The sequence below is a fragment of the Hyperolius riggenbachi genome, chromosome 8, assembly GCF_040937935.1.
Source record: "Hyperolius riggenbachi isolate aHypRig1 chromosome 8, aHypRig1.pri, whole genome shotgun sequence".
NCBI classification, from domain to species: domain Eukaryota; kingdom Metazoa; phylum Chordata; class Amphibia; order Anura; family Hyperoliidae; genus Hyperolius; species Hyperolius riggenbachi.
In genome coordinates this window covers 198,589,990-198,615,956 of record NC_090653.1, presented here as the reverse complement: position 1 = coordinate 198,615,956, position 25,967 = coordinate 198,589,990, and the positions used below count along the sequence as shown (strand labels likewise).

General features: G+C 44.2%; 1 protein-coding gene across 2 annotated transcripts in view; it reads right to left on the bottom strand.

Moving 5' to 3' along the window:
* Nucleotides 1-25,967, bottom strand: part of LOC137527545 (ras-related GTP-binding protein A) — a 38,013-nt gene that overhangs the window by 3,308 nt on the left and 8,738 nt on the right. For both annotated transcript variants that reach the window (XM_068248095.1, XM_068248094.1), the window contains exons 5-9: nt 18,268-18,490; nt 13,102-13,197; nt 11,466-11,588; nt 11,281-11,372; nt 10,178-10,293 (exon numbers count right to left, since the gene is read on the bottom strand). In XM_068248095.1, coding sequence (XP_068104196.1) covers nt 10,178-10,293; nt 11,281-11,372; nt 11,466-11,588; nt 13,102-13,197; nt 18,268-18,490 — 650 coding nt within the window. The remainder of the gene's footprint in view (nt 1-10,177; nt 10,294-11,280; nt 11,373-11,465; nt 11,589-13,101; nt 13,198-18,267; nt 18,491-25,967) is intronic.

Below are 25,967 nucleotides of genomic sequence, written 5' to 3'. Positions count from 1 at the left end.
GTGCTGGTCTGTGGGTTGACTGACTGGTCTCACCATTCGTCGCTTCTGTTTATCCGAGATTTTTCTTAGTTTGCCACCTTGAGCCTTAACTTGAACTGAGCCTGTGGTCTTCCATTTCCTCAATATGTCCCTAACTGTGGAAGCAAACAGCTGAAATCTCTGAGATAGCTTTCTGTATGCTTCCCCTAAAGCATGATGGTGAACAATCTTTGTCTTCAGGTCATTTGAAAGTTGTTTTGAGACCCCCCCCCCCATGTTGCTACTCTTCAGAGAACATTTAAAGAGGAGGTAAACTCAAAATTGCCCCCCTTAGTTTTTCTTACACACCCGTGTATGTAGGTCAGGGGTCACTGAGCTTACCAAGCCAATTTGAGTTCAAATAATTAGTTCTAAAGGTTTTGGAAGCAATAAAATGACAAAATGATGTATGCATCTGCCTAATTTTATTTAAACAATTATTGCACACTTTCTGTAAATCCAATAAAAACTTAATTTCACTTCTCAAACGTGTGTGTGTGTGTGTGTGTGTGCGTGTGTGCGTGCGTGCGTGCGTGCGTCTCCTATATGATATATTTAACTGACATTTTTTATTGTAACAACCAATGATTTATACAGGAAAATCATGACGATTGACAAGGTTGCCTAAACTTTCGCACCCCACTGTAGCAAGCTTTTCTGCTGCATCTGTTTTGAATGCAGGTTGTGCAAGTTGCCCATGTTTGGGCTCTGCACATCTATGCAGCTAGTCGGGTGCAGCCTATATTTAAAAGCGCTGCCATTTTCTCCTGTACAAAAATATAAGTACTTGTGGCTAGCTGCATTCATGTGTATCAGTTTGCATTCAATTTATTTATATTAGGGATTAGTGAATATCGTATTTTCCACTGTATTAGACTCTCCGGAATATAAGACACACCCAGGCTATAGGGTAAAAAAAAAAAAAAAAAAAAATATATATATATTCTGCACAAGGATTCAAATTAAGCGCCTCTGTCTGCAACGCGTTTCGCAGGTTCAACCCCCGCTTCATCAGGCAATATAGGGAGGAGTATCAAACAATCTGCACAAGGATTCAAATTAAGCGCCTCTGGGAGCGCCTTTAATTTGAATCCTTATGCAGATTGTTTGATACTCCTCCCTATATTGCCTGATGAAGCGGGGTTGAACCTGTGAAACGCGTTGCATTTCTTTTTGGAGTTCCTAATAAATGTGTTTGACTGTCTGAATCGCAGTCGTTGCCGTGTCTGCTTGAGGGAGGTAAGACCACCACTTCCTCCTTCAATTTTGCCATTTAAATTGGTTTTTAAGCTCATTTAATCTAATCTTATACTTTTGGCGCCTCTGTTCATTGTATACAATTTTGAGTCCACCCTTGGTGGAGGGTTGCTACCCTTTCTTCCTGTCTACAGAGAGCGACTTCTTAATCCTGAGTGGGGTCAGGACAATTTCCCCACCTGCCTTTACAGTGGTTGCCTGCTGGTGACCCTGACTTGTGAGTATCTAGCAATACAAACTTATTGCCACCTTGTCCAGTACGAATTACACTATTGGGGCTCTTGGTGTTCCCCGTTTTTATTATTGCAAGGGTACATTCAACCTTAGTAAACAATCTCTGAACTCAGTCTGAAGACTCAAATCTGCAGTAAATGTTGCTGTCTAGGGCACGGCTAGTTGTCTCTGCTCTACCATTATGAATGGTCTACCTACCGTTAATCCTGATGTATATGTTTACTATGTGACAAAGTGGCTGGCAAAGGGGGATCAAGCGCTACATCTTGTAGCAGCACCAGAAGAAAGGCATTTGCTGACTGTCAGGTGTGGCAGGGGTTAAAGCCATGATTTGGGGTCCGGAGCTGATCAGATGTAGAGCAGGGTAAATGCATCTGGCCGTCAGGTCCTGAGTGGATCAATTTATTACCTGCCTGGTTCAGAAGAGTTAAGAGTCTCTCCAGTGAGAAAGAGGTATGAGGGAGGTGTGTCAGTCTGCATGGAGGCAGAGGCAGGTTTTGTCAGTCTGCATGGAAAGGGGATTTGTTTGGATACAGAAAGCTGGGTCTGCAGAGAAAATACTCTCCCACTTGTTTGAACTGACATTTGTATTGCTCAGAGGCGAAAGTAAGCATTTGGGTGGAGTTGGCATTGACTTTATTTTTTTTTATTTTTTTGTATTTCCTTTATGGTTGGACTGCAGACTGTGAACCTGTTGCCAAATAAACCTTTACCGGTTTTGGCTACAAACCGACGTTGCCTGCTATGTTCCCGCTAAATGCTCACCAAATGAAACTGATCCCTCACAGCTAGTACATATTGGTGCTACAGCTGCACTCCTGGAAGCTCTATGACAATTCAAAGCTCAGTTCACATGTCAGTATCCTCCCAATATACTATGTACAAAAGTCTTGTGGTGGGGGAGGTGTGTTGTGTCTTGCAGTGCTGGGCCTGTGTAACCTTGTACAGCTAGATAAGAAGAATTTGGACAATCAAGATGCCAACAATTCTAGCCTGTAACTAAAATTACAAGAGTCTGCTTTATACTAAAAGTGCGTTGGAATAAAATGTAAAGGCCACAGAATAAAAAAAAAACGTAACATGGTAAATTATTATTCTTATCTGGACAATGTGTACTGGTATTTTAAATAAACCTGTAGGAGAAAAAAAAAAAAAAAAAAAAAAAAAGCACCCCTGGGGGTACTAACCATGGGAGAGGGAACCTCTGGATCCTGATGAGGCTTCCCCTGTACTCCTCAGCCAGCTCGTGCCAGCGCTGGCTCCCCTGCAGCGACACGGACTTAAATATTTACAATCTTCGGTACGCGCAGGTGCTCTAGCAGCTTTCCGCTTGGGTTCCGGTGGAAATAGAAGAGCCCATTCGGGTCTGCTCTACGGCACAGGTGCAAACAGTCTGCTCAAGCTCAGCTATTTCTACTGGAGCCCATCGGAAAGCCGCTACTGCGTGCACCGCTGACAAGCCCTTCTTCGAAGGTCCCATCGCTGGATCCCCTCTAGTGAGGAAGATGGTGGAAGCCTCTTTAGAATCCAGGTGCCTTCCCCTCCCTAGGTAAATATCCCCTGGGGGCACTTTTTTCCCCCTTCAGATACACTTTAACCCTTTCCACTCGTATGTCCCGCATAGCATGACATCGCAAAATTTCCCGTTCCTGTCATATGTCCCGCTATGCGGGGCATTATTTCAGCGGTGGTTTGCAGGCACATCTTGCCACCAGCAAAGCCAGATCTCTGTCCCCATGTTTAGTGGGCATGTTAGACTACATGCCCACACAGGTGGTACCCCCCTCCCCTAAACCGGAAGTGCACGATCAGCGCTGGCAGGAAGTGGCAGAATCAATTCTGCATTTTTGATGCTGATTGTTGCTGCTTCTCTGCAGGGTGTTTTTTTGCAGTTTCCCGGCAGATTACTTCTTCCACAATCCTTGCTGATCCCTTGCAGGTTCTTTCTTGCAGATTCCTGGCAGATCCCTTGCAGGTTCTTTCTTGCAGATCCATTCCAGGTTGTTTATTGAAAATTCCTTGCAGATTCCTTACAGAGCACAGCAATGGCATCCTCTGCAGCAGGTAAAAGAAAAATGACAGCGGCTGAGGTGCCACAATGGATTATAGAGGACAGCAGCACAGAATCAGATGTGCAGGATTCTGGTGATGACAGTGACTATACTGTCACTGATGGTGATGATTATTGCCACAGTGATGACACTGATATTAACGAGGCTACTGAAAGTGGGGAGGCTGGGCAAGCTTCTCTCCTACCAGTGACTGCTTGCTGTATAATTTTTCCTTTACTGTGTGTAATGCAGGGGTACAACTGCCTGCAGCTAATGTTCCAGAAACTGTCAGTGGGTTTTTTGAAATTATTAATGAAACAAATGATTATGCAAAAAGGACGTTAGAAAATAAACCTCCTTCACCCAGATCCATCTGGAGGAGCTGGAGTGATGTTACTATGCGGAAAATAAAGGACATACTTTGGAGTAATTCTTAGGATGGCACTGTAACAAAGGGGATCTATCCAGGATTTTTTCTCAACTCGGTGGATCAATTACACCCCCTTTTTTAGAGATATTTTTTTCTCGTGAGCGATTTAGTCAGATTCATTAGATGCTACAGGTCTCTCCACCCATCAGTGGTCCTGAAGGCCCTCAAACCAGGGCTTGGAAGGTCAGGAACTTGACTGAGCATATGAAAGAAAGATGCAAAAATCTGTTTGTACCCCATAGGAATGTAGTAATTCATGAAAGCACAATTAGTTTCAAAGGAAGATCAAAGTACAAGATGTACAATCCTCAGAAGCAAGTGGGGGCTACGCGAGTGTTTTCTATGGTTGATTGTGAGACTGGATTCCTCTTTGCGTTTGAACCGTATTATGGATCTTCAACTACGGGAAGCTTGCCAAGGCCAGACTTGCCATTTTCAGCTCGCATTGTCCATCTTTGTACAAATCTGAAACAAGCCACTCCTGGACATGGATACCATTTATTTACAGATCGATTTTATACCAGTCACATATTGGCACAAGAGTTACTAAAATAAAAAAATTCACATAACTGGAATGGTCATGCCCAATCGTAAAGGTCTACCAAGTGAAATAAAAAAAAATTGAAACTGAAGAGTTGTGAAGTTCGTGCTTGGAAACTTGACAGTAAAGAGATGGTATTGGCATGGAAGGATAAGCGTATTATACACATGCTTAGCACTTTCTACCCTGCTACTACAACGACACAGCAGAAGAGTGAAAGGTAGAGTGACTGAAAATGTTGAGAAGCCCACAGCAGTCGTAGCATATACTAAACACATGGGAGCGGTTGACCCATTTGATCATTATACCAGTAGTTACTCTTTCAACAGGAAGTCACTGAAATGGTGGAGGAAGACTTTTTTTGGTTGTTGGAGCTGACAGTAGTGAATAGCTTCATAATTTACAACCAGTTGCATCCACATAAACCAAAGGATCATATCAGCTACCGCAAGAACCTAATTCTTGAGTTGGTTCGCAAACAACTAGCCTCTAGGCCTCAGCGTAGATATGGCCGCCCTTCTTCATTGGACTTGGAGGAGCGTCTAAATGGTATCCAGCATTTTATTGCTAATATGCCCAATCGAAACACCAAAGATTGCACAGTGTGCAGTGACAGGAAGACACCAGGTGGCAGGCAAAAAAACACCTATTATTCTGAAACTTTCTCACGCAGGCCAGGATTACATGCAGGAAATTGCTTTAAAGTGTACCATACTTTGGACAACTTCTCTGCTACAAGCCAATAGAAGACACCAAACTGTCCAAATAAGGTATGAAATTAAACGCTATAATGTGTCCTCTAAAATAAGATATACCATGTTACTGTGTTACGTTCCAAGTAAGAATGGGAGAGAGAGTAAGAGGGAGAGTGCATTTCTGTATAAAAAAAAAAAAAAAAAAAAAAAAAAAAAAAAAAAAAAAAAAAAAACCACTCCCTTTAGGAAAAAACTCAGATTGAACATGGTTAAGGTATTACTCATACATTTGATTTAGAGCACTTTAGGGCCCAGTCATATTGGCAGGGCTGAAAATTAGTGCTAACACTTACCATATTTTTCAGAATGTAAGATATTTTTTCTTCCTACTGGGGGAAAAGTGAGTGCGCCTTATATTCAGAATATATGGTACCGCATCCTGCCGCTGGAATATACTTACCACATCCATCTAACTAGTTCCTCTCCCTCCGGTCCTGCTGATGCACACGCGCTCCTCTTTTCCTGCAGCTTCAGAGATCCCATACTCTGCAGCCGCCTGCCACTATACAGCTTTTGTGTCCTCCGTAATCCCTGGTTAGACCCTACTTCCTGATCAATAGCTCTCTGTATGAACCCAATGGCGGGGCCACGTGTAGTAGAGTGTTAGTTTAGTGTAATGTGTTGCAGCTTAGATAGTCAGGCAGCAGGGGCAAGTGTAGTGTGTAGTATACTAGAATATTAACTGGTAGGGCAGCACAGGTTAGTGTAGTATAGCTTAGAGCCAGCTTGGGGTGGTGTGTCCATAAGGGACCTCCTTATGGACCTTGCATTTGTTTCCCCAATTTTCAGTATCTACACCTAGGTTTGTCTTATAGTCTATAATATACATACATTGATGGATACTCTTGAGAAGTGATAATTTTATCATTTGCACCACTCAATCTTGGTCAGATTTCAGCAGGGAGCAATACTCTGCCAAATCACTGCATTTAATAGCTTTGTACTGATCTATACAGTAGAAAGCTATACAGCCATCAAGGCATTGCCTCTACCCCAAAAAAGGTTAATATTACTGCAGTGAATGACCACTGGTTTCATTGACAAAGTATTCAAAATCTGCTGGAAGTTTAAGATTTGCTCGCAGGGTTCAACAAATCACCGTCAGATTTGATTTAAGTGATCAAGCATGCTTTAAAGAGACTTTGTAACAAAATTTTCAGCCTTATTTCTTCTATCCTATAAGTTCCTATACCTGTTCTAATGTGGTCTGTCTTACTGCAGCCTTTCCTAGTTGCACAGTGGCTGTATTATCTCTGTTATATAATCTAATCTTCTTTCCTTTGTCAGGCACACAGGCAGGAATGTGCTGCTCTGCTTGTGATAGGATAGAAGGTATACACACCCTCCCCACGCCCCCTGCAGGCTCTGTTTTGAGTCACAGCCTATCACAAGCTGGTTAGCAGCCATGTCTTTTATTTGTAAACACTGCCTAAAACTGTCAATTACAAGCCAGGATTGCAGCAGGGAGTGGCAGAAACAGCACAGAGGGGCCCAGGAGAATATAATGGTATGCTTTTTATTGTAAGAATTTTAGAGTACAGATTCTCTTTAAACTTTGATGAAATATCAGTTAGGGCTTGTTCACACTAAGGGAGCTTTCAGGATTTTTTTTAAAGAGACTCTGTAACATCAAAAACCTCCCCTGGGGGGTACTTACCTCAGGTGGGGGAAGCCTCCGGATCCTAATGAGGCTTCCCACGCCGTCCTCTGTCCCACGGGGTCTTGCTGCAGCACTCCGAACAGCCGGCGACAGACCCGACTGTAGATTCAATATTTACCTTTGCTGGCTCTAGCGGGGGAGCTGTGGCTGCTTTCGGCTCGGAAATAGACGGAAGTACCCGATCTCCGTCGGGTCCGCTCTACTGCACAGGCGCCGGAAACTTGCGCCTGCGCAGTAGAGCAGACCCGACGGCGATCGGGTATTTCTGCCTACTTCGGAGCCGACAGCCGTCAGAGCGCCTGCGCAGGAGCCGGGAAGGTAAATATTGACGTCACCGCTGTACGGAGGGCTGCAGCAAGACCCCTGAGGGACGGAGGACGGCGTGGGAAGCCTCTTCAGGATCCGGAGGCTTCCCCCACCCGAGGTGAGTACCCCCCAGGGGACGTTTTGACGTTACAGTTCCTCTTTAAGTGACAGCGATTTAGAAAAGCACTTTACAAAAAAAAAAAAAAACACAACGCGCAGGTAAGTGCCAGGATGTAAATAAACGCTGGCGTCAGCGATTGCGATTTTAGATGTGAACAAGGGCTCAGTTAATGCCACATTTTTTCCAACCCAATTGTTTAGCAGTCGCATGCTGATGGGCACCTTCTTCACATTTCATATTTTCATATTGTTGAGGGATTTTTTTTTCAACCCAACTAACAACTTGTGGTGTGAATACGACTAACATTCATAATCTGCTCTGTATTTGATTACACTGAAGATGACTGGTGTGTCTTCACAGCATGCATAATTACTTAGTGGCTATTCAGATAACTGTGTAATTGCAGCGGTATGTAGAACTTTAGTGGTGGCTCAAGTCTTGTTTTCACTTTCAGGGGTTACATTTTTTCCAAATGCATTGTAAAATCAGTTTCAGTCAGCTCCTAAAAAAATAAATCATCGCTTCGAGGTTTTCAGCACTCTGGTGTTGGCCTTATATCGCGCTCACCACAGGTCTCCTTTAAGAACTTATTGCAACACATTACATATGTCAAAAGCAGAGGTACCAATTGTAAAAAAAAATATATGAAATATTTGTACAGTGTGGTCAATAAATTGAGTAGCATGGAAAACCACCAATTCTGCACTCTAAAGTGCATTAACTGGTTCCGAGCTGTCGAAGTTGTAATCTATGCCCCGTTTACATCCGCCTAAGCCTGAAAGGGCATAGATTTCAACTACCGCATTCCGCGTGCCCACCGATACCACGTTGCTGCAGCCTGCTTACTCTACTGTTATGCTGACAGCAGCGCTCGGTATATTGGCGATAACAGTGAGCCAATTACAGTATTCTTTGTTTATAATGGGAAATGACGGCTCTGGTCCTTAAAGGGACCCTGTAAATACAATTATGTAAAGTATTGCCTGTTTCTTTGCAAATATGTGCAATATTGCACATTATTATGTGGACCCTCCTGGTATATTAATGCTTTTTAAAATTTCTTTATGTGAATGGTGTACAATAAATTGATAATTACTATAAATTGCTGGTGTGGTATTTTGACTACTCTTCTCTGGTGTTTATAGTATTTTTGTCATTCTGCACAGTCCATTGGTTAATTAATTATTGATATAATTGGATGCTAGTCCAATTTTTTTTGTGCTTAAAGGGACCCTGAGCAGAGGCATAACATTAAAATCTGGACTTCCCTGGGGCTTCCTCCAGCCTCCCGACATCCTCTGGGTCCATTCCGCGCATGCACGCCCCCCCCCCCCCCATACATCATCATGCCGGTCGCTATAAGGGTCCCGCGCATGTGCCAGACACTTACGGCACAGCCGAAGTCACCGGATTACCGGAGCCAAGCGGGACAGCGGAAGGTACCCAGAGGATGCTGGGAGACCTTGCAAGCTACGGGGGACTGGAGGAAGCCCCAGGAAAGCAGAGATTTTAATTGTATGCCCCTGCTCAGGGTCCCTTTAAAAGCAGACCTGAGCGCATAAACTTCATCTCTGCTTTGAATAAGCAAGAGCATAACAACATTTAAAGAAAAACATTTCTTTGTTACAGCTGATATGAATCCTGAAATAAATCTGCATGGAAGCAGACAGTGTTAACATCCTGTGTTTACAAATTAGCTTCTCATAGTTACTTGGGTTGAAAAAATGGCCTTACTAAAGAGTTGAACAGGGGTTATATTATGCTAGCTCAGTGATCTGCAAACGTGGCTCTCCAGCTGTGAAGTAACTACAAGTCCCAGAATGCATTTGCCTTTATGAATCATGAATGTGGTTGTCAGACTCCTGCAATGCATTGTGGGACGTGTAGTTCCTTCAGAGCTAGAGAGCCAAGTTTGCAGATCACTATGCTAGCATTTCATATTTTTATTTCCCTTTAAATACATCCCAAAATTTTATTTGCTTTAACTGCAGTGGTTTGGCATTAAATACAATTTAACTTGTTGTCGATGAGTACCAAGTCCTTCTCCAAGTTTGATGTCCCCATCTCTAACCCATTTATTTTGTATCAAACAAAGCAAGCGCTCACCAACATTTGTATTGTATTGTATATATTTTGTATGGTGCTAGACCATTGGTACGACCAAAATGCATGACTTTACATTTTTCAACATTGAATTTCATCTGCCATTTATGTGCCCATATAGCCATCCTATCCATATCCTGTTGCAATATGTCACTATCCTCCTGAGTCTTGATAATTCTGCACAATTTTGTCTCATCTGCAAAAATAGCAACATTGCTTTCTACTGCATCTACTGGATAATGAATAAATAAATTGAAGAGCACTGGACCCAGTACTGACCTCTGTGAGACCCTACTGCTAACAGTCACCCATTTTGAATAAGATCCATTGACCATAACTGTGTTGTCTGTCCATCAGTCAGTTCCCTATCCACGCACACAGACTCTTCCCCAGTCCTTGCATTCTCAACTTTTGCACCAGACCTTTGTGGGCAACAGTGTCAGAGGCCTTTGCAAAGTCCAATATCACATCTATCTACAGCGGAGATTCCTGATCTGACACAGCTGAGGGATCAAATTACAGTCACAGATGATGGGGAATTAGACTAGCTAAACTCTCTAAATAAATACAGGGTGCATTTCTCTAGGTTTTCTTTCTGTCCTGTGCAAGAGTTCAGGTTTACTTTAAGGGACCAGAAGCAGCTAGTCCCAAAGTGGTTAAGGACACGCAGTTTAAGATAACAAGCTGAAAACAATACTTACGAATCGAGGGGTCGGACATTACAACCATGACGTAGGTGTTTGATGTGAAGATATCTATAAAGGCAGCAAAGTTGGAATTTCTAACTTCCATGCTCTGGAAAGAGGCAGCTAGTTTACTGTAAATGTGAACAGGGAAAGTTAGGGGCACAAATAAAACAGATCAATACTAAGCGCAGAATATAAGTGTTCCATTGCTAAAAAAATTCAATTCATTGAAAGTCTTTAAAAGCCAGATGTGTCCTTAAAGTGGATCCGAGGTGAACTTTTACTCATTGCATAATTGTGTTCCTTTCCTATTGTTTATAGGGCATTCCTCAAGCCAAATACTTTTTTGTTTTAATACTCCAATTCCCTATAAACTAAAAAAGCCACACCCACATGTTTTCAGAGAGCCTTGGCAGTAGCAAGGGCTCATGGGAGCTCAGTCTGGGCAGGAGGAGGGGGAGGTATTACTAGCCATTGATTTCAGAGGCAGAGGGGAGGAGGAGAGGGGATTAGGCTGACGGCTCAAGATACAGATAAGCCTGCCTCTGTGTAATGTTTACAAACAACATGGGCGCTGTCATTGTATCACAGGAATAAATAATCATATTCTATTAAAACTGTTTGCAGCTAGATATGCGGTGTAAACCATCTAAACTTTAGATAAGATATATAGACAAATTACTTGTTATAGTTAGTTTTTCCATCTCGGATCCGCTTTAAAGTGTACCAGAGACAAGATTACCTAAAAGTTTTATACATACCTGAGCCTTCCTCCAGCCCCATGCACACGGATCTCTCCCACGCTGCCGTCCTCAGTCTCCTCCCTCTTCGGTACCGGGTCCCGTAACTTCAGCCAGTCATGGGCAGTCTGTGGAAGAGAAGTGCGGAGAAATACTTAGAGGGCGCACTTCTCTTGCGTAGACTGGCCGCAACTGGCTGAAGTCACGGTAGCCGGTGCCGAAGAGGGAGAAGTCTGAGGACGGCGGCGTGGGAGCGATCCGTACATATGGGGCTGGAGAAAGCCTCAGGTATGTATAAGACTTTTAGGTAATCTCGTCTCTGGCTTCCTTTAAAGTGATTAGTAATTGCAAATCTATTTCTACTTCCTTTTCTCTCACCTGCAGCTTAATTTGAACTGTTTTATAATATTACTAATCTTCTCAAACCTATGAATATCCCTCTGTTCCTTACATTGGTAATGAGAAATAACCTGTAAAAAAGCAGAAAAATTCAAAATCGTAATTCAGTACATAGCTCTACTATTAGTAGAAACTACCAAGTAAAACCAAACTAGTTCTCTTACCAGAAAAGTTGCTCTCTCAAATAGTAGTACTTCATCTGCCTCAATGATCTGAGCAAAATTACGCAGGTTGGATTCTAGCTGCTGCACATTGGGAATGAGCTGATAGACAATGCTGGACCAGGCCTGAATGCAACAAAAAGATCATAATTAATATACACCTACAATTTTGGCACTGTATCAATGCATCTAGCTTCATGGCAACCCACGTACGATCATTTCAGGATGGTTAAACACAAAAAGCAGACATCATGCCATTAGGTAGGAAGGACAGCCAGGTTTTGAAGAGGTACTTGAATCTTTTGACTCCCTTAGAGGGCAACTGTTGGTAAACATTTTTTGTAGTTAAATACTGTATATTAGGGGACATTACCACTAGTACTAGAATCAATTATTTCTTTACACAGCACCCTCCTCCCTGCTGTAAAATCATCCTTTACTCAAGACATTCCCCATTATCAGTATGACAACCATTTCCTGCACAGGGGCTTGCCATCAACTCCTTATTTGATGCTCTAATAATCATCATTTTTCACAGTCTGTGGAGTCTGAGGCTAAAAGTATTAGAGGCAGAGGATCAGTAGGACAGACAGGCAAGTAGATTGGTTTAAAAGGAACAGTTTTAGATTATTGTATCTGTGATGGCTTGAATTTTCTAGCCACAAACACAGCGAACCTAAAGCATGCCAATGATCAATGGTATAGGTGATGCACTGAGAAGGAAATGAGGATAATAATACTAAAGTAAAAATATAAAAGATTTAAGTAGAAGCCCCCACTGTAGAGCTCTGATGAATAACAGAAGGAAGATGAACATCAGTATAGAAACCCATCCTTGATCCACAAGACGTGAAATCATTAAAGGGCATAAGGCCCGGTTCACATCTGCAAAAAGAGCCAAAAGTATCTGGTGAACGGATCCGGTCTCCGCTTCACCGGATCCGGATGGCTTAGTCCGTGGCTCGGTACACATATGAAAACGGATCTGATCAATGATTGATCGGATCCGTTTTCATTCAGCAAATACATACCTAATCTTCTGCAGCAGACGGCGGTAGAGGGTTCCTCTTCTTCCGCGGTGAGTACACAGCGCATCATGTGACTAGTCATGTAGTCACATGACGTGGAAGAAGACGGAAGCCTCTACCGCTGGCTGCTACGGAAGATTAGGTATGTATAAACCCTCCCTAGCCTACCCGCCCAGCTGCTGCACCCTCCCCTCAGTAGATTAGTGTCGGCCCATGCCCCCTTCCCCCGTGGAATGGTCCGTTTCTTCACTAGTGTGAAGAAACGTTCCGTTTCCCATTGCCCCAAATGCTGCTGCATTTTTGTCTGGATCCGTTCCGCTAAGCAGAACAGTCCGGAAAATTAGGACTTGCAGCAATTTTTAGGTTCGGGGACCAGAACGTATGGAAAGTATCCGTACCAACGGACGTATGTGAATGGATCCATAGGTTAACATTGGATCCATTCACATCCGTTCCGTTTGTACAGTATACGTTCCGGTTACGTTCCGGAAAAACCGCTAATGTGAACCGGGCCTAACAGTGGTTTGTCATCTCTTTTCTTCCTGTCCCAAAAATACTCTGGAACAATCTCTTGGTTATGGTCAGTATGAACGAATAGATTTAACATTTACCTTGTATAATGTTTCGTCCCATATAGAAGTCCTGAAGCAAGCACAATCTAAAGGCCTTGAAAGGCGCCTCAAATCATCCTCTCGCTCCTTAAATATCTGGAAATTCAATGAAAAATAAAAATGGATTATAAAATTTGCATAAATGACTTGATTTGACTAATAAATATAATAACATATAGCTATAGGTGATACCCAAACCTTAAAGTGTACCAGAGACGTCCTAAACAAAAGATTTTATACTTACCTGGGGCTTCCTCCAGGGGCTGAGTCCCTAACCGTCCTCCCGCGTGCCTCCGTTCCGCCGCAATCAACCCCGGTAACTGGCTAAGTCGCGTCAGTCGGGGTCTTTTGCGCATGCGTGGAACTCTGCGCATGCACAGAGGACCCCGACTGACGCAACTTAGCCAGTTACCAGGGCTGATTGAGGCTGAACGGAGGCACGTGGGAAGACGGTGAGGCACTCAGCTGAGCATATGGGGGTGGAGGATGCCTTGTGTAAGCATGAAATCTTTCATTAAAGTGATCCTTAAGTCTAACAAAAAAAAAAAAAAAAATGAGATTTACTCACCTGGGGCTTTCCTCAGCTCCCTGCAGCAGATCGGTGCCCTTGCAGCCCCGCTCAGATGCTCCTGCACCCGCCGGCGAACACTTCCGGTTTGGCCGTCACCGGCCGACAGGCATGGGAACGCGGAGAATCACTCGCGTTCCCATGCCGGTCGGCCGATGACGGCCAAACCGGAAGTGTTTGCCGGTGGGTGCAGGAGCATCTGAGCGGGGCTGCGAGGGCACCGATCGGCTGCAGGGGGCTGAGGGAAGCCCCAGGTGAGTAAATCTCATTTTTTTTGTTAGACTTAAGGATCACTTTAAGGGCAGCTCTGGTTTATAAACATAAATAAAAGCAGGGCTGTGGAGTTCGAATATATATTTATTTATTGTATTTATAAAAGCGCCAACATATTATGCAGCGCTGGACATTAGTTTAGGTTACAGACAATATTTAGGGGTGACATACAGCAAAATAACAATACATCAATACAAGAAAGACCAGATTATGCAGCACAGTATGAGTACAAGGTAATGCTTAGTCAGTCACTGGATTGAGCATGGAGATTAGGCAAGTTAGGTTCACTCAGATGCATAGCATGGGTGCACAGTAATGGAGGTGCATGATCAGGTAGGACACAAAAGGAGGAGGGACCCTGCCTAAAGGCTTACAATCTAGAGAATACTTTGTCTTAACTCCTCAGTTCATTGTATTTCTGACCATTCCTACTATACTAATGTATTTTTCATGTTGGTTGAAAGAACACAACATATATTTTATCTCAGCCTCTTAACCTTAGCAACTATTAAGGGCTGGTGCACACCTAAAAGCACTAGCGTAATAGTTATCACCCAGCATTTTTAGAAGTGATTTTCTAAGTGATTCTAGGCATGTGCCTAGCGATTTTCTAGCTTTGCCTAACGATTTTGGGAGCGTTTTGGTGTACCAATTTTTTATATAGTAGAGCTGCAAGTGAACAGCTTAGGTATAAAACCGCTTGGTAAATAACTGTTCTAGCGCTTTTTAAAGCGCTTTTCCACTTTTCTATACTCAACATTTAGGCTGAATTGCCTCAGAAATGCTGCAAATTACATTGCTTTCGTGTGATTCATCCCATTCAAATACATTAGCCAAGCGCTTTTCAAAGCACTAGCTTTTTGAAAAGCGCTCTAGGTGTGCACCAGCCCTAAGATGGTATCTACTTCTAGAACAAAACAAAGCGCATGGCCAGATAGCTGACACACTACGCTGTTGGTTATCCCAGCCCATCATTGTCAGCACAAATGAGGAAGACTGGCAAAGTTTGGGCGTTTAATTCATAGCCAAGCCTGTCATTGTAGCCCTTTTATTTTGGTTTATTAAAGAAAACTGCCAACATTCATTAACCTTTAAAGTAACACGGGTAACAAAACAACCAGCCCCTATGCGGTGGTTACCTCGGGAGGCAGAAACCTCAGGATCCTAATGAGGCTTCTTCCGTCCTCTGTAGCCTCAGGGATCTTTGTAGCCTTCGGGGGTTGGATTCCCCCCAAATGTCCCCAACAAACACTGCGCAGCAGAGCATGCCAATATTTACCTTGAACACCAGGGAGGTTAATATTTACCACAATCCACTGCAGGCACAGTAGCGGCTTTCCGATGAACTCCGAAGGAAATAGCTGAGCCTGATCACGTTTGGTCTACTGCGTAGGCGCAAGTTGCCTGTGCAGTAGAGCTGTGGCCTGATAGGGCTCGGCTATTTCAGCCTGAGCCAGAACGAAAAACCGCTACTGCATCTGTGCTGGATAGCGGTAAATATGTACCCCCCCCTGGTGTTAAAGGGTTTCAAGCGCTGCAACGGAGTAGGACAGGGGAAGCCTCATTAGGATCCAGAAACTCCCCCCTGACGAGTAAGTACCCCCCAGGGGCTGTTTTTTTTTTTTTTACTACAGGTTTCCTTTAACTTTAACCTTCTGGGGACCAGCAGCCTAACCCCCCTTAAGGACCAGAGCATTTTCGCATGGGGGCGCGCTTAGATAGCCAGGCAGCGGTATCCCCAGTATAGATAGCTAGGCATGGGTGTCCCGAGTATAGATAGCTGCTGTCTATACACAGGACACCTATCTCCCAAGCATTCATCTCCCAAGCTCCAGCAATGAGCAGCTCTACCTCCTTACGCTCTGCCCGGCATCCCTGCTCGCACTGCCGCTAAGTTCCAGGTAATCCAACTGTTGGCACATCTAAATCTAACCATATATGCACCAATCCCCTAACCACTCCCCCCACAGGAAAATCGATGCATGTATGGATACATTTAGAGTAGCAATGATATGTCTGTCCAGGTATGCTCATATGCGTCCTCGTACCTATACTAGCCACGACCAGCAACAATTGCCACCACCAGCAGGGGCAGTATATGAGACACAGCTGCACTGCACTGGGCAGTAAAAAACAGGGGCTGTGGTGGTGCAACTAATATCCATGAATGCAAGGTGACAGACCAGGTAATCAATCAATATCAGAAAGAACTTGTACAGTAAAATCTTGTTATAATATACTCTGATTCAATTGTGAGATAAGATGTAGGTCACCTTCAAAAAAGCACACAGAGACAAAAGGAGTCTAAATAGTGTAGTAATGTTGTTCCAATGAAAACTAGTGTATATAGTGAATACGCACAAAGTAAGGTTGCTGACTGGGCAACCAACCAATTCAAGCATGTGGAGAAATAAGGTGCCCATACATCAGGCGACTTTAGCGGCCGATCAACCAACCAATCCGATTATCGTATTGGTTGAAAAGAAGTGCCACCAAGTGCAGACGCAAATGACAAAGTGACCAATTTCGAGCCAAAATTATTCGCGTTAGTCGATCGCGCCTGATTCAAAATGTCGGGCTGAAGTTGGTTGACCGCGTGTGCAGAGGCCGATTTACGAAAGAGCGATGAAACACCACATATCAGCCACATACACGCTATGCGCTGCCACCAGCATGTATGCAGCTGATAGAACCCGGAGAGATGGATGGACACCACACGTATGCTGACACAGGACAGGTAATGTATAAATGCACACACACATGGGGGGGTGGGGTGGCACATTTATACATTAGGGGCAGCGACGGAGTGGACGTGGCGGGCTCAGCCGATTACCCGAAGACTTTATGCTGAAATCAGACGGGAATCAGACTGCAGTATATGGGCAGCTTCGACAAAGACAATTTATCTCTAATCAGATTTGATTAGAGATAAAATGTGTCTGTCGAATCTGCCCATAATCTTCTGATGTATGGGCACCTATATCCGTCTCCACCCAGGTATACCGGATTTCACACTGGGTGGGTGATGGTTGATTTTCTTATGTAAAAACAAAGGGTTTGATAGTTTGGTATACCAGACTTGAGGCTTTAAAAGGGAAGGTCCAAGCACAAAGAAAAACAAAAAACAAAATCCACTTACCTGGGGCTTCCCTCCAGCCCCTGGCTGCCGTCCTGTGTCATCACCGCAGCTCAAGTGGCTCCCGGTGTCCTCCACTGTAGAAGATGACCTCGCCAGGTCGGCTTCACGGCTTTACGTGGTCCGGCTGCCTTCATCAAGTCTGTACTGTGCAGACCTGATGACGTCAGCCGGACCACGCGACCCGCGCTGTGGAGCGCACAGGAAGCCGACCCGGCGAGAACGGCTTCTGCAGAGGAGGACACCGTGAGCCACTTGAGCTGCGGCGAGGGCCACCCAGCTGGAAAAAATTTCTGGGGAGAACACTGGAATATGTTCCTTGAAGGATACTTTTTATGATTATTGCACATGTGTTTTCTTCAATAAAGACTTTTTGCATATACTGTATATTCCGGCGTATAAAACGACTGGGCGTATAAGACGACCCCCTAACATTTCCAGTTAAAATATTAGAGTTTGGGATATACTCGCCGTATAAGACTACCCCTCTTTCAACGCACACCAAATAAAAAAAAAATAAAAAAATCATATACTGGTGCTATGTATGAACAGATACTGGTGCTGTACTGTATGTGGTACCCAGTATATAGGCGATTGACTGGTTGGATTGGTCAACTCTCCCTCTCCCTAAGTGGACTGGTCAGCTCTCCTTGACTGCTTGTTTATCAGAGTGGTATGGAAGAATGGATTGCGCTGTGCCCATAAAAAAAAAAAACAAAAAAAAAAAACACGCCTCTTTCACCCTTCTGGCCCGTCCTTGTATCCTATGTACCTTCTTCTCTGCCTCTCAGATCTCTCACATGCGAGCACGCCTGCACCACTTCACTACAGTCCTTAGCAGCGAGATCTGAGAGTCGGTAACAGGATAGGGCGCATCACCCGGTATCCATGACACCCGACGTATAAAGACTGCCCGACTTTTCAGGAGATTTTCAAGGGTTAAAAAGTAGTCTTATACGCCAGAATATACAGTACATTTTTCAAGTTTCTTCAGTATTTTTGATTTATAAATCCTTGTACTGGTATAAAGTCTATGTGGGTGCTGTGGCACACCTGAGAAGATATTGCTATTTTTATGTCCCTTTATACGGAATATGGAAAACTACTCGGCCAGGTCACTCGAATTTTACTGTATGTCTTGGTAATCTATACTATAATGATATGGAAGTTGTTTTTTGCTTTTACACACCAGATCCCGTTGATCTTCTTGCACCAAGTCCATCTTATGAACTAGACAAAACACTTTGGCATCAGGCGAGTTCTGCAGGATGGCTTCCAAGCAGGATTGGTAGTAATGCATATCTTTCTCCAACTCACGGCTCTCCACATCAAAAACATAGATGAGAACTTCAACATTGCGGAATATGTTGTCGCGCTGGCTGGTGAAATAATTCTCCATGAAGGTGTCTTGACTGTAAAAGTAATAAAGGCATTCTTTGAAAAGATCAGCAAAACCTACTTCTCAGTAATACATATGCTCAATTTCAATTAAAGTGGACCTGAACTCTTTCACTGGACAGAAGGAAAACATTTAACAATACATCCCGTATGTACTTCCCCCTTAATTCCCCCTCATCTGTGACTAAGCACAAGTTGTAATTTGATCCCTTGGCTGTGTCAGCTGACTGCCATGGTAGAGAGATCATTTGTACACACAGGTGGTTAACAATATGTCTGCTTTCATGACAGCAGGAAGTAGACAATTTGTATCAGCTGTAACAAAGAAATGTTTTTCTTCAAAAGGATATTATACTGTTGCTTATCTTGTAGACCTGAGATGAAGTTCTGAGTTCAGGTCCGCTTTAACCAAGAGCTTCATTAAGTCATTTAAAAAAAAAAAAAAAAAAAAAAAAGAAACTAAGGTAGCATCAAAGTCGCTGACAATAACTAAAGACAGCATTAAGCTGGGTTCACGCATACAATGTGTTCACTTCCATTCCAGTCAAGGCTCGCTAGTTTTCATCAGTATAGTTTAAATTTTCGATCAGTTGTGTTCCTGTGTGTTAAAACGGATAGAAAACTGATACCAAACTGATAGGAGAAGACTGGAATGGAACTGTACACATTGTATGTGTGAACCTAGCCTAAAGGGGCCCATACAAATCGATTGGTCGATTGCAAATCGATTGACCAATCGACTGATTTGCGGCCGATTTTGATCAATTTCAATCGATCTGGCAGGCTGGAAAATCTAGGTCGATCTGTTGAGATTGCTTATCATTTTGCATTGGCCCTAATGGAAATCTGATGGCAAAAAAAAATGCCATCAGATCGATTTTCAATAGATTTCAAACTGAAATCTATTGGAAATCTGTTCCTAGTAAAAAATGTTCCTAAACACATCAGATAGATCAGAAATCTGATGATCTATCTGCTGCTAATCTAATGAGTGTATGGCCACCTTAAGGGTGGCCATGCACTTATAGATTTGCAGCAGATTCGACCATCAGACAGATTTCTGTCAGATGCCTGTCAAGTCAAATCTGACAGGTATCTGATGTGTGCCACACACTAGGAACAGATTTCCAATAGATTTCAGGATGAATGAATGAAATCTATTGGAAAACGATCTAAATGCATTATCGGTCCATTAGATCCAATGCAACTCTATGAGCCATCGATCTGCTGCTAGCAGCAGATCGACCTAGATTTTCCATCCCGTCAGATCAAATTGATCGAAGTCGGCCGCAAATCGATCAATAGATTTGATAGAATCAATCTCCGATCGAACTATTCTATGGAGGGCTGAAATCGATCAAGTGTATGAGCCCCTTAACTGAAAGATGCTTACAGTTCAGTAAATATTAAATCATAGACGGAATAAAAAATAAATAAAATCAAAAAGGCAGAAAAAAAAAAAATGTAAATAGACACAGCCAGGTGTTCTAGAAATCCATCCTTTCCAGAGTAAACAAACAGTGTAAGGCTGAGATCACACATACAGGGTGTACACTTCCATTCCAGTACTGTCTGTTTTTCATTAGTTTTATATCAGTTTTAACGGAACGGATACAAAAGTCATGAAAGCTGACAGGACAGTGCTGCCTGGAACAGAACTGAACACAGCCAGCCTCATAATAACAACAAGAAGCACACTTGAGCAACCGAAGTCCAACAAAACTCTAATAAACATTGCATTAAAAGGATAATATGCATTCTGACAGAAGGAGAATTCCACTACAACCAAAATAAATTTGCAGATATCATAAACTATCCGGTTCGGCCTATCTGGACGAGCTTTCTCGTCCAGATAGGCACTGCTGCTTTGCCTGCGTGGTGCACGCGATCGGGCGCGCGCCGGCACCCGCCGCTAGCCCCCCGATCAGTGAATAGGAATATAATTCCCATTCACCGACCTAACTTCCCCGCAGAAATACCAACGCTTTCTATCCAGAGAGCGCGGTATTTCTGCCCCCAGGAAACTTCTGCTCAGCATTTTAGTTCCTGGATGAGAGATCGTTCGCATCCAGGACTTTTTTCACTGTGGCCATCTTGTGGCCAAATAGTAAACTGCACCCACATACATTTTTAATTAAAGAATTATAATATTTTACATTTAAAATAGGCAGTTTCCCTCCCACACCAAAAATTACCCACATACATTTTTTATAAAAAAAAATACAATAAAACAAAACAAAAACAACAAATAGTTACCCAAGGGTCTGAACTTTTTAAATATACACGTCAAGAGAGTATGTTATTATAGTATTTCAAATTATAAGCTTATATATAGTGATGGACGCAAATTGAAAAAAATGCACCTTTATTTCTAAATAAAATATCGGCACCATAAATTGTGATAGGGACATCGTTTAAACGGTGTAATAACCGGGACAGATGGTCAAATAAAATACATGAGTTTTAATTACGGTAGCAGCGGTCCAACCATACAGTTGTGGCAACACAGCATGTGTTGTATGAACTCATTCTTATAGTTAATTGTATAAAAAAAAAAAAAAAAAAAAAAAAGGGGGGGGGGGGGGCTGGCGGGTTGAAGAGTTGAACTTACCTGCGGCTTCTACCAGCCTCCTGCAGCGATCCTCTGGTTCCCTGCAGGGCCCTAGTTTCGTTCTGATGCGCAGCCCTGGTCCGCGCGGCCCCGGCATGCACAGTATGAAAAAAAAATCTCTACTGTGCATGTGCAGAACAGGATGCTTGCTGCCACGGCTGCACATGTGCAGTGGCCCGTTTGTTGTCTGCATTGTAACAGACTGCGTTTTCCTAATGCACCTTTTTACAGTGCATCTCTGGATAACGTGTGTAAAACATGCAGGTTACATAGCAGTGGATCGTGCAATGAAAATAACATGCATGCTGCAATGTGCAGAGTGTGTGTTGCATTATGGATGAATGCATAACACAGTGCACAGTGTGAGCTTAGCTAAGTCTGCTGCCACACTGATTTTCAGAATGGATGGCAGTATACCAACAGACATGCAGAATGTACTCAAGCTTTCCTGGACCAAACATGGCGGCATACATATGGGTTATGGCTCCGCCCGCTGAACCCGATAGGACAGACTACCTATAAAACCCTTTGACCTGCCCCCTCCAGCCATTCTTTTTTTCTGTCCTCGAATGGACAGGTTGCCTATTTTTTTCCCTTTTATTTTTTTCTTTATTTTTCTTTTACCTTTCTTTTTTTTCAAGCCTGTGCAGGACGGGTTCAGCCTCTCCCGTCCTTGAGGAGCGTCCTGTACCCTTAAATAGGGTTTAATGGCGTTTTCCTCCGTGTGCAGCAGCTTTGCTGTTTGTGGCCGGCTGCCCTCTTTCTTAATGGCGCCGCCTGACCCCTCCGTCTAGCATCATAGCGCCGATGCGCAGGAACTCTCGCGAGAGGCGAGATTTGCAGAGTCGCCGCTGATTGGCTGCTCTTCTGCATTTGGGGAGGACCCGGAAGCAGCTCTGAGTCTCGGCACGCTGCTTTGGCGTCTCTGATCGAGACAGCAGGCGCTGACAGGGGACTGAGCTGAAGGCTGTACGAGCTGAAGCTGATCTGACCCAGGATTACATGCTGATCTGTCTGCTGGAGCAGGTATGATTCACAGTATTATTATGAAATGCAATGCAATGCTATGCAATTTCTATGCTGTTATGGTAAACTTTCTTATGGCTCTTTATCTTTCTCTTAAATAGAGAAATGGATAATGTGGAGCCTAGAGAGGAGGTGATCGTTGTCAGGTAATGGGCTGCTAAAAGCAGCCTTTCTGATTATGCACACAGGGTGATCCTTTTAAGTTCTCCCAAGCACAGGGGTTCCAGGTTAAAAAAGAGTGCTTTCCCTTATTTTGTATTTCTGGTATACACGGATTCTTGTGGAAACATATATGTGTATTCTATGTTTCCACAGTCCGGGGGAAGGAGGAAGTGGCCAGGTGCCGAAAGATCGCAAGTCGGCATCTAAGAGACGGCAATCTCGGTCACGTTCCAGAGACAGGAGCCATCATTCCCGTAACAAGTCTGCAGCCAGGAGAAGGTCCTCCAGAGAGCATAGGAGTAGATCCCGGAGAAGATCTCCTAGAGACCGCAGAAGTAGATCCCGGAGCAGAAGCAGAAGATACAGGGAATCGTCTAGGAGACGGCAGTACCGTTCCCCTTCACATAGACGTTCCAGAGACAGAAGGAGAGAGCGGTCCACTGATCGCTTTTCCGCCGATAGACGGAGAGGACGCTATGAGAATAGGTCCCCTAGGAAAGGCAGGGGGGAGTGGAATAGGTCTCCAGAGTCAGACCCCTTTGAGCCTTTCCAGAGACCTGTTCAGAATCAATGCTGGTCATGCTCCCTGCCAGCAATGCCTGATAAGAGGGTTTGCGAGGCTTGCTTTGCAGAGCTCGGAAGGGACAGAGACTCTGATAACCAACAGGTGTTAGCTTTCATCCAACAGGCGGTGCAGGAGACTTTCCAGAATATGGCACCTTCTCAGCCTGGGACAGCAGCAGTTGCTCAGGCTCTTCCGGAAGACCATCTGTCTCAAGAGGATTTATCCCCAGTGGGGTTTAATTTTGCCCTAGTGCCTGCATTTCTTACAGCTATTAAGGCAGCTATTGAATGGCAAGATGAGGAGGGTACAGTGCAGGAGCCAGATAAGTACTATCCTCATTTAGACCAGCAACCAAAGGTTTTCCCATTCATGAAAGTGATAAAAGATGTTATGCTGAAAGAATGGAGTAAGGTGGAACAAAAACCATCTCTCAATAATAAACTGTCTAAACTTTATCCTCTGAGGCAGGAGGATGCAAAGTTATTGGACTCTGCGCCGGTAGTTGATGCATCAGTGGCCAGACTGGCCAAGCATGTGACTCTGCCTATGGAAAACGTGGTTGCCTTCAAGGAACCTTTAGACAGGAAGATAGACACGGATGTTAGAAAGGCCTTTCTGTCTGCTGGTTCAGCCTGCAGGCCAGCCATCGCCTTGACCTCCCTAGCAAAGGCCACTCGCGTATGGGTAGACAACGTGGAGGCAGCAATCAATGCAGGTGCTGACAAGCAGGAGATCATAAAAGCTCTGGATGAGTTGAAATTGACAGGAGATTTCATGGGGGAAGCGGCCATTGACATCATTAGATCAGCGGCAAGATCAATGTTATACAGTGTCACCGCCAGAAGGGCCCTGTGGCTGAAGCCCTGGTCAGCCGATCAAGCATCAAAGTCTAATTGGTGTAAGATTCCCTTTGATGGTTCCCGTTTGTTTGGCGCTCAGATGGATAGTGCTATTTCGATGGTGACGGGAGGAAAATCGGGCCTGATTCCACAGGATAGGAAACAGAGGCCCTTCAGACAGCAGGCCCCAAGAAGAGTCCCCAACAGCAGGTTTCAACAAGCAAGATCTTATAAGCCGGGGAGGCAGTTTAACAGAAGCTGGAAGGGGACACAGTCCACCTTTATGAAGGGGATGAAGGCAAAGGCTTCCTCCGACACTCTGCAGAATCCAAAGCGTTTTTGATGGGGCGCTTACTCAGGATTATCCGGTAGGGGCCAGATTAGGCCTCTATTGGAGATCTTGGGTAGGGATAATCAGAGATCCCTGGGTGTTAAATACTCTGAGGACGGGTCACTCCTGGAGGTTCAAGAAGAATCCCCCACACTTCAAATTCATGGCCACAACCATGCCTCAAAACAACGAGAAGTCTCAGACCCTAAACGAATTTGTAGAGACATTACTGGAGGAAGAAGCGATCATTCCATTATCAAGCAAAGAATGTCGGAGGGGAATCTTTTCTCCACTATTCTTAGTAAGAAAGTCTACAGGAGGCTGGAGACCGATACTCGACCTGAAGTTCCTGAACAAACACATAAAGATCAGTCACTTCAAGATGGAGTCTCTACAATCCATCATTCCAATGATAGCTGTAGGGGATTGGATGTCGACAGTAGATTTATCCGATGCCTACCTTCACATTCCCATAAAAAGAGAGTTCCAGAAGTTTCTCAGGTTCTCACTAAATGGAAGAGCCTATCAGTTCCGATGTTTGCCTTTCGGTCTCTCCACAGCCCCAAGAACCTTTACCAAGGTGCTACTGCCAGTAATTGCATATTTGAGGCTTCAGGGATTGAGGATTTACCATTACCTGGACGACATCCTGTTACTTCATCAGGATCGTCAGGAGTTGTTGCAACATCAGGAAATCCTGCTCAATCTACTCCATCGCTTGGGCTGGTTAGTGAATACCAAGAAGAGTCAGCTCTCTCCTGCACAGGATCTGATTTTTCTAGGAGCAAGATTCAGGACAATACAAAATCAAGTATGCCTGCCGGATCAGAAGATTGTCACAATCCAGATGAAGGTGCAGAGGGCTCTGAAAGTTCCTTTTCTGACCACCAGGGACTGTTTAAGTCTGTTGGGGACCTTGTCATCATCTATCCCGATGGTAAAGTGGGCACACTGGTTCCTCAGAGAGCTTCAGATATTCTTTTTGCATCATTGGAACAGAACAAGCTTGGTACAGAGGTTCCATCTTCCCCTCCAGGTGAGGATTTCCCTCAGATGGTGGACCAGGGAGCAGAATCTAAGGAATTGTCGGCAGATCCAGCCAGATGTGCCGATAGTAATTACCACAGATGCCAGTATAAGAGGTTCGGGGGCCCACTGCAATGGGATCCAGATGCAGAACAAATGGAGGACATTACAGGAGGGAGTTCCCTCGAATCTCCTGGAACTGAGAGCGGCATTCCTGGCCTTGAAGGCCTTCCAACACCTGATATACGGAAGATCGGTCTTATTGAAGATAGACAACGTGTCCGCAGTGGCTTATATCAGGAGACAGGGAAGTACCAGGAGTCGGTCACTCCTTCAAGAGACTGGACATCTGATGGCCTGGGCAATGAGGAATCTGTCAGACCTCACAGCAACTTATCTCCCCGGAGAGAAGAATATATTAGCGGATCACCTAAGCAGGGAATTTGCAGATCCCCACGAGTGGTCTCTGGACAAGAGGATCTTCCAGTGGATTACCAGGAGGTGGGGATATCCACAGATAGATCTATTGGCCTCTCCCCAGAACAACAAAGTACAGAGATTCTTTTCTCGCTTTCAGCACCCAGCAGCAGTGGATTGCCTGGTCCAAGAATGGAACTTCTCCCTGGGATATGCCTTCCCTCCGTTTCCTCTGATCCCCAGGTTTCTTCAAAGGCTTTGCAGGGAGCGGTGCACGATCATCGCTATACTTCCCTTCTGGCCCAGGAGACCTTGGTTCGCCTTAGCAATGTTTCTGAGCATAGAAGACCCAATCAAGTTACCACCGAATCACGATCTTCTGTCACAAGGTCGCCTTCTTCATCCAGGAGTCAGCGGTCTGAGTTTAGCGGCCTGGAAATTGAGAGGAAGAAGTATACTGATGTCGGATGCTCCTCTCAGGTGATAGAGACTCTGTTAAAAGCAAGGAAGCCTT